At 46.4% G+C, this 12975-nt stretch overlaps 1 protein-coding gene across 1 annotated transcript; it reads right to left on the bottom strand.

The window, feature by feature from the left end:
- Positions 1-11695, bottom strand: RASL10B (RAS like family 10 member B). Its single transcript, XM_055001993.1, has 3 exons — positions 11480-11695; positions 1375-1499; positions 1-271 (listed from the first exon to the last, which is right to left on the bottom strand). Exons 1-3 carry the CDS (start codon positions 11693-11695, stop codon positions 1-3), a joined length of 612 nt encoding a protein of 203 aa, XP_054857968.1.
- Between the last annotated feature and the right edge of the window lie 1280 nt (positions 11696-12975).

The raw sequence follows: 12975 nt of genomic DNA, 5'->3' as shown, positions 1-12975 counted from the left end.
TCACATGATGGTACATCGGTTCCTTCTCAGAGCCCCCTGGAAGCGGATGGTGGTGTGGACGTGCTTGCAACGGGCACAACCCACACTCTTGAGGAGTTCGCTGAAGAGCAACAGGATGTGCCAGTTGTACTTGGCCGAGCACTCGATGTAGCCACATTTCCAGGTCTTCTTCACCAAGTTGGAGACGTTCCAGCGTGGGATAACCCGGCCCTTCTGCAGGTCCCGCTTATTCCCCACGATAATGATGGGTGTGTCAGAGGTGCCGATGACCCTGCCGAGAAAGGAGAAAGATAGAGGATGTAAAGGGGGGAGGGCAGGGAGGGGGATGGAGGGAGGAGTCCTGGAGGCAGCAGTTCCTCTCAAAACTGTCGGGCAAGGCAAATGTCTGATCAACCCTCAGAGTATCAGCTGTAGCCAGACAAAACCTCCCTGCTTGGGGAAGGGGTCACTGCTGGGTGGGAAATCACCTGAACACACATGCAGCAGCCTCATATAGAGTCGCGCCTTTGGTCTACTGCATGCTCTGTAATACCTACTCTGACGGGCAGCAGTTCTCCAGCAATTCTCACCTACCACCTGATCCTTTTAACTGGAGATGCTGGGAATTGAACCCGAGACCATCTGTGCGCAAGGCAGATGCTCTGTCACTGAGCCACTGCCCTTGCTTTGCATATTACTTATCGGGTGATAATATTTATCTCTGTACCATGAAAACCTCCCATTGCCCATTTCCACAAATTAAGCCTATGTGAATTGCCGATGCATTTCCCAGAAACACCTGCCTGGCCACTGCTGGAAACAGGATACTGAACTAAATAGTATGATCCAGCTAGATTCTTTTTATATTTGGGATTAGACGTTTCATGTGCAGTTTCACTCTTCCTCCCAAAGGGGAGGTGACAGAGCCTTAGGGGTGATAAAGAGGAAATTAACAACCCCTCTAAGGAGCGATCTCCACTGGCTCTGTGAAGAAAAGTGAAATTGACAGTCTTCGGTCCTGTCTTTTTAAACTGTGCTTCCTAGCTAACTGCTTCTCCCAACACTTGGGCATTCTCATGTAAGACATCTCGTGTAGAGAGATTCGAACATGCTGGGAGGAGAAACCAGGGAAGAGAGATGTTTTCTTCAGGCCCTGCTTGGGGGCTATCTGGAACCACCTAGCAGACCACTGAGGGAAAATAGATCCTGGATTAGATGAACTTTTAGTGTGACCCCGTGGGGATTTTCTCCCGTTATTAAACACTCCAGGCAGAGCGTACCTATGAACTGCCCATTGTGTACATCTGGGAGCCCTGAACTAAATACCTGCGTCCCTCCCTCCCTCATTCCCTTTCTCCCGTCAGGCCCAGGACAGGACGAGGCGTTATTTTTTACCTCGTTTCTAGGATCTGCTGCCTAATGGTTTTGACATACTCAAAACTGTCAAAACAACAGATGTCATAGACCAAGATGTAGGCATGAACGCTCCGGAGGCCTCGGCAGCACACGTCCGCCCACTCCTGCAAGACAGACAGAAAGAGGGATGGATCAAGGAACACGCAGCTCACAGCTCCCTGGTGGTGTCACCCTGCCCACCCACTGACAGCTCAGTCCAAGGAAAGATTGCATCCCCGTTCAGCAAGGCTTCCCATGCCCAAAGGCAAAGAGGCACCCCTCTCTCTTCCAGAGATGGCAGGATTTATTATCTACCAAATGTGTGTGTGTATGCGCACAAAGTGCCATCAAGTCACAATCAACTTATGGCAAACCCAGCAAGGGGCTTTCAAAGCAAGTGAGAAGCAGAGGTGGTTTGCCATTTTCTTCCTCTGCAGAGTCTTCTTTGGTGGTTGCCCATTCAAGTAAGGACCCTGCTTAGCTTCTGAGATCTGACGAGATCGGGCTACATCATGCCGTCTTCCCTGCCACCAAATGTGTGAGACCTGTGATTTGTGGGGAACATCAGAGGGGGTCCCTATCCTAAGGCTAGTACAAGGTATCTCAAATCAGTGGAGCCAAAGTCAAAAGAAGTGCCACATCCTGAAGGAGACCCCAACAACACAAAACCCTGCCATACAATTTATTCAAACCATTCCACCTACAGCATCTCAGTGCAATCATTACAACAGCCCTGCGAGGCAGGTCAGGATTATCATCACACCAGATTGCAAATGCAGGGGCTGAGAAAGAAAGAGAATAAGGTCCCCATGTCGGCTTAGTTATTTTTCAAAATCATTTTCAACCCACGCTTGCAACCACGAGAAAAAAATAATTTAAAACAATTATCAAAACAATTAAAAGCTCCAAGACGGATAACAAATGTGTGGTTGAAACAACAACAGCAATAAAAAGCGGATTACAAAAGCATCAAATGAAGACAGAGATGGAAATGGATGGGGACTCGTAGCTCAATCTCTTCGCTACATGAGGCATCATACTTCCATTTACTTTTAAAAGGATAATATTTAGTCCCTCTTGCATACTGCTTCTTCTTAACGATGGTTTCCAAAGTGGGTTTCAACTTAAAATATCTTCTATTATGACATCATTTTAAAAGCAAGGAAAATTCGGCGGAACAGACTTAGTGAGGGCTAGATAAATCCCAGATTTAAAAGGGCCTGGTGGGATTAGAATGGTTGTCTCTGAAAGGAGATGAATGTTAAAGGGATAACAAAATGCAGTGAAAGCTACTCAGATGACTTTAAAATGGGGGGGGGGGCAGGGTAGACAGCTTCATGGGAGATGAGTCTATCCAGGGCTTTTTTTCTGGGAAAAGAGGTGGCGGAACTCAGTGGGTTGCCCTTGGAGAAAATGGTCACATGGCTGGTGGCCCCGCCCCCTGATCTCCAGACAGAGGGGAGTTTAGATTGCCCTCCACGCCCTCGGCGCCACTCGGTGGCGTGGAGGGCAATCTCAACTCCCCTCTGTCTGGAGATCAGGGGGCGGGGCCACCAGCCATGTGACCATTTTCAAGAGGTTCCGGAACTCTGTTCCACCGTGTTCCCGCTGAAAAAAAGCCCTATCATCGATCATGACAGCTAAATGAAACTTCCATGTTCAGAGGCAGTATACCTGTGATTTCCAGTTTCAGGTAGGTAGCATGAGGAGGCGGCTTCGGCCTCTGTGGCTTAGAAGAAGCCTCCTTGGGGCATCTGGTCGGCACTATGGAAAACAGGATGTTGGACTGTCTGGTTCTTTGGTCTGATTCAGCAGGCTCGTCTGATGTTCTGGAGGTGGACACTGGCATAAGAGAAGCCCAAACCCCTCCACATTCTCGATCACTGGCTCAGTGGGCAAAGCAGCCCTGAGCCATGCCAGTCCCTTGCACTTCCATTTTATAAGCTTCATTTCATTTTTAATTTTTAGAAAGAACATTTGGTGAACAGCTGGGGTTTCCCCATGCAGAACACTCTGGATTCCATGTGTCTGGCAGAGGTGGAAGCCCCCCCCCCCGATCATTCTGTTTCTATCTCCTGAGCTTTACAGCTGCTTACACTAACCAAAAACCATAAAGCAAATTCCCACATGGCCCAGCCCAGCCTCTCATTAAGGGCTCTATCTAGGCTCAGCTTCATCCAAGTCTCCCTTAGTTTTCTGTTGCACCTCCTATGCTGCTTCTCTGCCCCATGTGTGACCTCAGAGAAGCTAAGCCAAAGGCTGGCGGGGATGCCTCTACCTGCCATTGTGACATCACAGCAGATCAACCAATCACTGTCAAATGGGGCTGGCTTTGTAGTTCTAGGATTTTACAATGAGTAAAGGGTGACCTGATGGTGGTTGTCCAAAAAGGAAGGATCCGTGCAGAACCTGAGACCCACACACGTGTGGCACATAATGCTGTTTCTACCGCTTAATTTCATTTTAAAACGTGTGCTAGGCTGAATGCCTGACCCCAAAACCTTCTCTCTAATGCTGTCTCTATGGGCCAGCTGCATGATTTTAGATTTCTCATCCCTGCTCTTTCAGCCCCCCAAATCTCAGTTCTAATCTTGCAACTCGCTTGCAGAAATCAAACCTCCAATTTTTTATTTTCGTGCTATTTTCTTGCACTAATGTTCCCCCTAAAAAGTATGCATTTTTTCAGTGCTGCCTATGCATTAATAAGGCAACTGAAAACATCTCCTATAGTAAAAGGCAAACTGTGTTGCTGACGATGCAAATTTTATCCTCGTGTGTCTGCACAGGAACACCAGGATAAAAAGTGTGTCATGGCCAATACGGCCTCCAGAGGGCACCACGGCAGCGGGATGGCCAGGTGAGCCAGCCCGTCCCTCTGGAGGTTTTCTAGGGCCCTGTTTTTTTTTAAAAAAAAACAGGCTCTGTTGCTAGTATACATATAAGTGACATATGCACAGCAAGCCCTATGAACCCTATCCTATATAGAAAGAAACTAAATAGAGAATACTTAGTCACCCTAGATGTCAGTGGTGAGGAAAATGCATTCTGCACATGCACAGAGGTCATCTTGATCATTATTTCAGCAGCCAAAAAAGGTCACAATAAGGAGGCTGACAGGAGGCTCATATACCAAAGATCTCTGTACTTCAAGCACATAAAAATATGCTGCTATCTTGGAGTATTGGTATCATTACTGGCCTAAGCCCTCTTTGGGTTCAGTTTTTCATTCACAGTAGAGGGTGGCAAAGAGATGGAATCCAGGAAGTGGCTTATGTATAGATATATGCCACTGGAACAAAATTTGACATTGAAAACAGATTCCAGGGCTAATTACCAGCGCTCTCTACATCCCCCCTATTAACACCTGCTGGCCTTCCTCGCCTCACTTAGATCATGCCCCCCCCTCCCCAAAGGGAAGCAACAAAGTTTAATTGGTGTTTATTTCTTTAATTTCTTTTTTTAAAATGAGGAGGCTTTGATATAACCAGATAACCAACTCTGAGATGAGACGGACTGTACAAAAGAGCCAGCCGTGAACATATGTCTGCTGTATTAATGAGGAGTTCATAGAGAAGTGTTAACATTTGATTGCTTTTGGCCCAAGGGAAGGAAGGAGCACCGGAATGCCTGCCAAACGGCCCTTCTTTGCCGGTGACAAAGTGGGAAGAGATGGAAGCTTGTGAGCAAATTTCAATAATGTAAAATTTATATCCACTTAAGATGAGTTTAAACTGCCTTCACTGACCCCAGGAGAAGTCTTGCTACATGTATAATCGCTTTTTGGAAGCAGTATTTCCAGATTGAAAACTTGGATTGCAGTAGACATAATTAAGTTACGGAATTCACAGCCACAAGGCAAAAGGGTGGCCACTAGCTGGAATGGCTTTAAAGGGAATTAGCTACATTCATGATGGAGGAGAGGCTATTTAACATGGCTATTTACCATAATGGCTAAATGGAACCTCCATGTTCAGAGGCAGTTTACCCTGCAAGCGACTGACGGAAGGAGAAGACTGTAGTCTTTTTGCCCTTCCTGTGAACTTCCTGCCCACATCCCATGTAGTAAACAGTAAGCCAGCAGAATGAACCATTGGTTGGATTCAGGCAGCTGGGTTTATATAATTTGTAGATGTCAATTTAGTTGTATTAGGATTAAAAAAAATAGATTACATACCCAGGGAATTAAATTCTATGACATGATGCCAAAAAACTACATTTCCCAGGATTCTTTGAGGCAGGTCATGATAAATAAAATGGCATGCAATTGATAAGGATTTGCTGTATAGATAGGATTTAGGCAATGTGGAGACACAACTGTAGCTATTAAAGAAGAAAATAAAAATAGAAGGAGGTAGCAAAGGGAAAGTGTTTTTCCTGACAGTGAATTGGCAAGAGGCGAGTTCAAATCACAACTCAGGTACAAAGCTCCTTTGGGGCACATTTCGCTCTCTCTTAGTTCTACTTTGCATTGCTGTCATGAGAAAAACACAGCCATTAGCCTGCACAGGTTGCTTTTGAGCTCTTTGCAAGAAAGGTCAGTAGAAGATGAAAAGCAAGATTCTTTTTGGATGGGGAGGGTGGTGCCTTCTTAAGTTACCAGCCTGAGAATTTCTGCATCACTAGTGGGGAATTATCTCCCTTCCAAAAAAGCCTCCATCTGCTCCTGCTTCCCTCCCCCTCCCCCACTTCATCTCTAGGCGTGGACCCAATTCAGCATGTTGCTACCGTATGCCTCTGTTGATCATTTATCCTCAGCTGTTTCCGTCTGTCTCATCCACTGACCTTTCTTCTCTGCATGCAAAGCTTTCCTTTCATCCTCCCCCCTTCCGGAAGAAGAGGCAGCCTTCTCTCTTTTGGAGGCAAGAGAAAGAGACCTTTCCCACCCATTCAGATCTTTGGCACATCTGGGCCTGCAGCTGGCACAGAGATGCTCCCTTACAATACAGCTGGCACAGAGATGCTCAGGTTACAATACAGAGATCCAAATAACTGTACTTTTAAGCCACTTGAGATTGCACTTTTATCATAAAAACAGCCCTGCCAGATCAGTCTAGTATCCTGTTTCCAGCAGTGACCAGTCAGATGCCTATGAAGTCCACAAGCAGGGCATGGAAACAGCCTCTCTTGCAGTTTTGCTCCCAGTAACTGGCATTCAAGGATACACTGCCTCTGTACATGGAGGTTCCACTCCCAACTACCATGACTAATATGAGCTTAAGAAAGTTCTACTGGATGAAATGAAATGTTTATCTGGGCCTGCATCAGCAATGTCCATCTTGCTGCTTCTGGAAAGCTCATAGAGGGATATAAATGCAAAAGACCCTCTCGCCAGCATCTGGTATTCAGAGATATACTGCTTCTGAACACAGAAGTTCCACTTACGTACCATGGCTAACACCTGATGCTGATAGAACCATCCTCCATAAACTTATCTAGTCTGCCACTATGGCTAATTTGCTTTCATTATGTTTTGCGACATTTTTGTGTGCGGTTGAATGCATAGGATATACGTATTTCTAAAGGAATTTCCAAGTCCCCAAAAGTCTGGCTTTTCCAATTGGCCCAAGTAATATCAGTCAAGCATATCTTCATTGCACTGAGGCTCCCAGCAGACAAAACGCTGGTGCCGATTGGCTGAGCTGGTGTAGTGAATATTCACAATGTGAACATTCCAACCTCCCAATCAGAAGACAACTGTCAGAATGTTAGCAGTCCACTCTGTGTGAGGAAAGAAAAGACTTTCAGTTCGGCTGGAATGAAAACCTCTTGCTCATGCAGTAGGGACAGAGATAGTCTACTGAAGGTGACTGAGGACTGGGAAGAGGTCTTTGGAGATAAGATTGTCTAGAACAAGGCAGGCAAAACTCAAATCGGTCCTAATGCTAGCAGGCATCATCACATCATCTATCATATTTACATCCCACCCTTCCTTCAAAGTGCTGAGGATGGCAATTTGATGATGATGACGATTAATAATAATAATAATGATGATGATGATGACGATGATGTATTAATTTATTAATTTAATGTATAGCCCACCTTCCCCGCGAGCAGGCTCAGGGTGGTTTACAGCAATAGATAAAATACAATGGATAAAACTGTAAAATCACAAACATAACATCCCAATAAATCAAAGCTCAACAGGCATAAATTTGAGGCTTTCTTGTCTTCAAAAACACCCTATAATAGATGGTTGTTGTGGATTTCCAGGCTGTATAGCCGTGATCTTGGCATTGTAGTTCCTGACGTTTCGCCAGCAGCTGTGACTGGCATCTTCAGAGGTGTAGCACCAAAAGACAGAGATCTCTCAGTGTCACACTCAGTGTGTGACACTGAGAGAACTCTGTCTTTCGCTGTTACTCCTCTGAAGATGCCAGTCACAGCTGCTGGCGAAACGTCAGGAACTACAATGCCAAGACCATGGCTATACAGCCCGGAAAATCCACAACAACCATTGTTCTCCAGCTGTGAAAGCCTTCGACAATACACCCTATAATAGTTTTGGCTGAACAGAGTGACCGACCCAAGGTCACCCTGTGAGCTTTGTGACTGAGTAGGGATTTGAACTGAAGTCTCTCTAGTTCTACTCCAACCATTGCACCACACAGGTTCTGTACATGGTGTGTTGTGGACAGGTGCGAGAAGCTTATCTACCTAACAAACAACTTTGGAGCAGAGAGGCAAAGGGGCATAAGGCTTACGAGGCAGAGCTTCTCAAATGCCTTCACTTTTAAAAGCAGCATAAAAACAGAATTTGGGAACTTCGAATTTGAATCTGGTGAGTGACAAGAGGGCTCATTTCAGACTTAACACAAAATCATAGTTTTGTTAAAGTAACTATGGTTAATATGATTGTCTGAAATAGATTATGAGCCCCTCAACTAATTATTGTTAGATAAGGTACATCAAAATAGGATTGGAAATGATTATTTGAAGTTAGCTTATGAACCACACTGTGTCTTAACTACGGTTTCATTTAATGTACAAACTTAGACATCTTGGGGTAAATCCTACCCCTGTCCTGTCACTCCATTGAACAAGGTCTGAAGCCTTCCTCTAGTCTAAGGAGTCTTTCTTCAGCTTAAGGGGCTCTCTGACGGAGGAAGACCCATTTGTGGGAAGAAGTCTTCCTAGGTTGAAGGAAGCTCTCCTTGAAGGACTGCTAGATCCATCTCCACTTTCCCTGGGTTTATTCTCCAAAGGCCACTTTCACAACAAAGCAACCTTCAACTTCATTTGGATCCTTCAGGGTCAATAGCAAAGGGGATCCAGCCAGCATTTTCATAAAGCAAACCAGGATTTGAAATGATCATATGAGCCAAATCCTGCTTCCACAGCCTCACTACAGTTGAAATAAGTCATGGTTTCCTGTTAGAACGGAGCCAAACCTGTACATAAACTGGGTCCAGTCTGGATTTCCAGAGCGGATGTTCATTTCAAAAACCAAGAGGTGAGCACCAATGAGCTGTTATTTATTCCATGTTTCTTTCTTCACTCTAGAAGCATATTGTGCAAACAGCACTCCAAAGTTTTGCAAAATAAACCCCCAAAATGTATGTGTGTGTGTCTGTGTCTGTGTGTGTGGGTGTGAGGGGTGGGGGTCCCTGTATACATGTTTCAATGTGCAGAAGCAAGCGGCTCTTTTGCCAACATACCATCACCCACCTCTGAGCATGAGAACTACATACAGAGAAAATGTATTGATTAAGTGCCATTCCCATGGCCAGGAACACTATTTTCAAAACACCCCTAATTGTAGGGAGGTGGCCAACTTTCTCCACGCTCATGATCTGGGGATGACATGCAGCAGGGTTATATCCACTCCCCTCTATGCACATTGACTGAACCCACGGAGGAGTCGTGTGTCCAGGGTTACTGTCTTTTATCTTTTCGTGCAAAAGGAATCTCAGAAATCCTTGTTAAGTAGCAGTGGGTCTTGAATAGATGCTGGATAGATAGAGGCAAAAGCTTTCTCTTCCATCCCTTCCCCCTTTAAAGAGTGATAAATATACACACACAAAAGGGAAGCCATTATTTTTATGAATGGAGAGGTAACTACACGTTTCCTTAAATTACCATCATGCGGCAAGGCTACAGAAACGACAGTCATCTGCTCTGACAACGGGCATGAATGGAAGATGCCACGTCCTGAATCTGAAAAGCGGCTGACGGAAACAATGTTGAAATGTCAGTCAGCCCCTTTTCTCTTTTATATTTGGGGAAGCTATTTGCGGATACGACGGCCACGGTAGCGGTGGTGTCGCATCCCGAATGCAGGAGTGGCTAAAATGCAGGATTTAGGGTCGAACGAGGCAAGAGGCTGCAAAGACTCTGATTGGATCTTGTGGGTACGTTTTGGTCCTGGTGCCAGAGCATGTGCTGTGATTAGTGGAATGGATCTGCAGGATCCAACCCCATGATAGTTCCAGTGGTTTTCAAAAAGCAAGAGCAATTTGGATTGGGGCTACAACGCTGGCGGAGGGGGGTACTCTAGTCCAATCAGAGGGGGCCTCTGATCAGCCTTCGAGAGGAGAGGGATACAGGCACCCTCTCTTTGCCTGTCTTCTTTCATTTCGAAGGCTAACAAAATCCATGAGAGGTTGTCAGGTCCGATGGCAAACTTTTGCTGGGTGACAGGGTTAAATCCCTTCTCTGTCCATGCTACAGAGTCAGTCTGATTGAGGGCTTCACATGGCGGCATTTGCCCTCCTTTTTGTGTTTTTAAGTAAAAATTGGGAAGTTTTGTTCATGGATTTCCTGGTTAGAAGCAGCTTCAGCCTGAAACAGCCCTGGGGGGCTGCTGTTTCCTCTAGCGGGAAAACTTGTGTTTAGCCACCGTAAGTTTCCCATGAGCTCAAATAGTGGCTTCCCAAGTTAGGGTTGCCAGCTAAGTGCTGGCAACTGGTGGGTATTTCGGGAGGTTTGGGACGATCAAATTGACAGTGCGACAATGCCTCGGTATCAATTTCCCTACAATTTTTATCCCGGATCACAGCAGGAGGCCAGCACTGGGGGTGGGAACAGCCTCTTGATCTTAGGGCCATTTCAGCATGGAAAAATGGCACAAGGGAGGGAAGCCACTTTTATCTGTGCACTGCTATCGTTATAAAAATTGGGCCCATGTGAGTCTGAGAGGCACAGAATTCCCATTGCATATCTGATACTAAAGTTGCATGGTAGCCACAGGGACTTTGATTGATGCAAATGAGCCCTATGCTATCCTTTCTTACACCCTGCACCACTGAATTCCCCAGATTAATTAGGTGTTGTGTGAAGCAGCTCATCCACATCTCTCCCTTTTTCATTTTATCCAGTTTGGTGTAGTGGTTAAGAGTGGCAGGACTCTTCTCTGGGGAACCGGGTTTGATTCCCCACTCGTCCGCTTGAAGCCAGCTGGGTGACCTTGGGTCAGTCACAGCTTCTCAGAGCTCTCTCAGCCCCACCCACCTCACAGGGTGATTTTCATGAAGATAGTAACAACACACTTTGTCAACCACATGGAGTGTGGCATTAAGTTGTCCTGAAGGGTGGTATATAAATCAAATGTTGTTGTTGTTATTATCTTCACAGCAACCCTTTGAAGTGGACTATGCTGAGATAGATTGACTGGTCACCTGGCAATCTTCATGGTTGAATGGGGGTGGACTTGAACCCAGATCCTACTCCAACAATCTTATCACTGTACCACATCAATCCTGCCTTTGTATAGCACTGAATACTCCAAAGCCTTTCATATAGATCATCCGTCGCCAGTCCTACTGAAAAGTACACCACAAATCAAGCCCTAAGAGAGAGTAACTGCAATACACTCCATGATACCATTGTAGCCGATATCATTCTAGCTTCCATATTGCATCCCCAAGGCTCAGAGAACTTTCACCATAAAGATGCAGGGATGCCATCGAGAATGATCACAGGCAATGATGGCTTTCAATTCACTATCAAAAACTCACTCTGTGTGACACTGGCCTTTTTCTCATCTCTATGGTTATCCCAGGAACCACCTGGAGTACTTCGGTGAATTCTATAGGCTGTTTCTGACAGTGTAGATTCTTGATGGTCTCCTCGTTTCCTCCTGTTGACAGCCCAAGTGGGCCTCACCTACCTGCAATGTGTTTACTGGGAAAGAGGTGATGGGTGGGAAGTCCATGATCTGAAGGTCGTGTACGTGGCCGTTCATGACCACGGCGGGCAGGTAGATGCGGCGGGCCTTGGTGGGCGCACAGACGTCGCTGAACTCGTTGTAGAGGAACTGGCGGACAATGGCACTCTTTCCGACCCCTTGAGCACCCAGCACGGCAATCTTGAAAGTTGTCACCATGCCTCCCGGCCGTGGCCCCCGCACGCGACGTGGTGATCAGCTCCTCGGCGCAGTCCGCTGCCTTTGCGCTGCCAGAAAGGCCCCTGGGCTGCATATTCCGGCAGCTGCGGTTTCAGCCAAAGACAGGAACCATTTCCTTGTTGGCTTGACCCGTCACTGGAAGACCAAGAGAAATCTCATTTGAACAGATGCAGAGGGGCTGTGGCTCAGTGGAAGAGCCTCCGCTCTGCATGCGGAAGTCCCCAGGTTCAATCCCCTGTCATCGCCGGTTAAAAAGGACCAGACAGTCCGTGGTATGAAAGACTTCAACATAAGACCCTAGAGAGCTGTTTCCAGTTTGAGTAGACAATACTGACCTTGATGGACCAATAGTCTGAATCAATATAAGGTAGTTTCATACATGAAATGGCTTTGTACCCAGGCAAGCCATAGGCCTATCTAGGTCAGATTGGTCTACTGGGACCAGCCATAACTTTCCAAGGCCCCAAGCACAGAAAGATCGTCTCAAGCTCATTTTAACAGGAGATGCCGGGGGCTGAATCCGGGATCCTGTGCACTGTGAGCAAGAGCTTTACCACTGAATCCATGACTCTCCCCAAAACAGAACCAAGGCAAATGACTGATTCATGTAGGCCGTTTCCACACGACTTACCGGCTTCTGAAGTGTTGTGCAAAACACATGGAAGATAGTATCTTCTCGCGCTAAATTGTGCCAGGACGACGCTATCATCCAGGAGTTTTGCGCGATATCACGTCTTCCTGGTGCGATTTCACGCGAGAAGATGCTATCTTCCATGTGTTTCGTGCAATGCTCCAGAGGCCGGTAAGCCGTGTGGAAATGGCCGTAGTCTTCTCTTGCTGGCAACTGCTCTCCGGAATGTCAGGTGAGAAGAACATTCCCTGGCATCAGCCGGCTGAGACCTTTCAACTACAGATGGAACCTAAACAAAGTAATTCTTTCATCACTGAGGGCCAAGCTACAAGTGACAAATGACACTTGCCTGGCAAGTGAACAGACTGAGGGCCAAGCTACACATGACGAATGACACTTGAATGGCAAGTGTATTTCTCCCTGTTCACTTGCCCTCCACTTAATCCACTTGCCGTTCAAGTGTCATTCGTCATGTGTAGCTTGGCCCTCACGTGTATTCCTCCCTGTTCACTTGCCATTCCCTGTTCACTTGCCAATGGCAAGGGAGGAATACAAATGAGTTTGTTCACTTGCCAGGCAAGTGTCATTCGTCACTTGTAGCTTGGCCCTATGCCAAACCCTGCCAGTC

This window comes from Eublepharis macularius, chromosome 17 (genome assembly GCF_028583425.1).
Source record: "Eublepharis macularius isolate TG4126 chromosome 17, MPM_Emac_v1.0, whole genome shotgun sequence".
Taxonomy (NCBI): Eukaryota; Metazoa; Chordata; class Lepidosauria; order Squamata; family Eublepharidae; genus Eublepharis; species Eublepharis macularius.
Note: the sequence above shows the minus strand (reverse complement) of the source record. Positions and strands in the feature narration are given on the sequence as shown.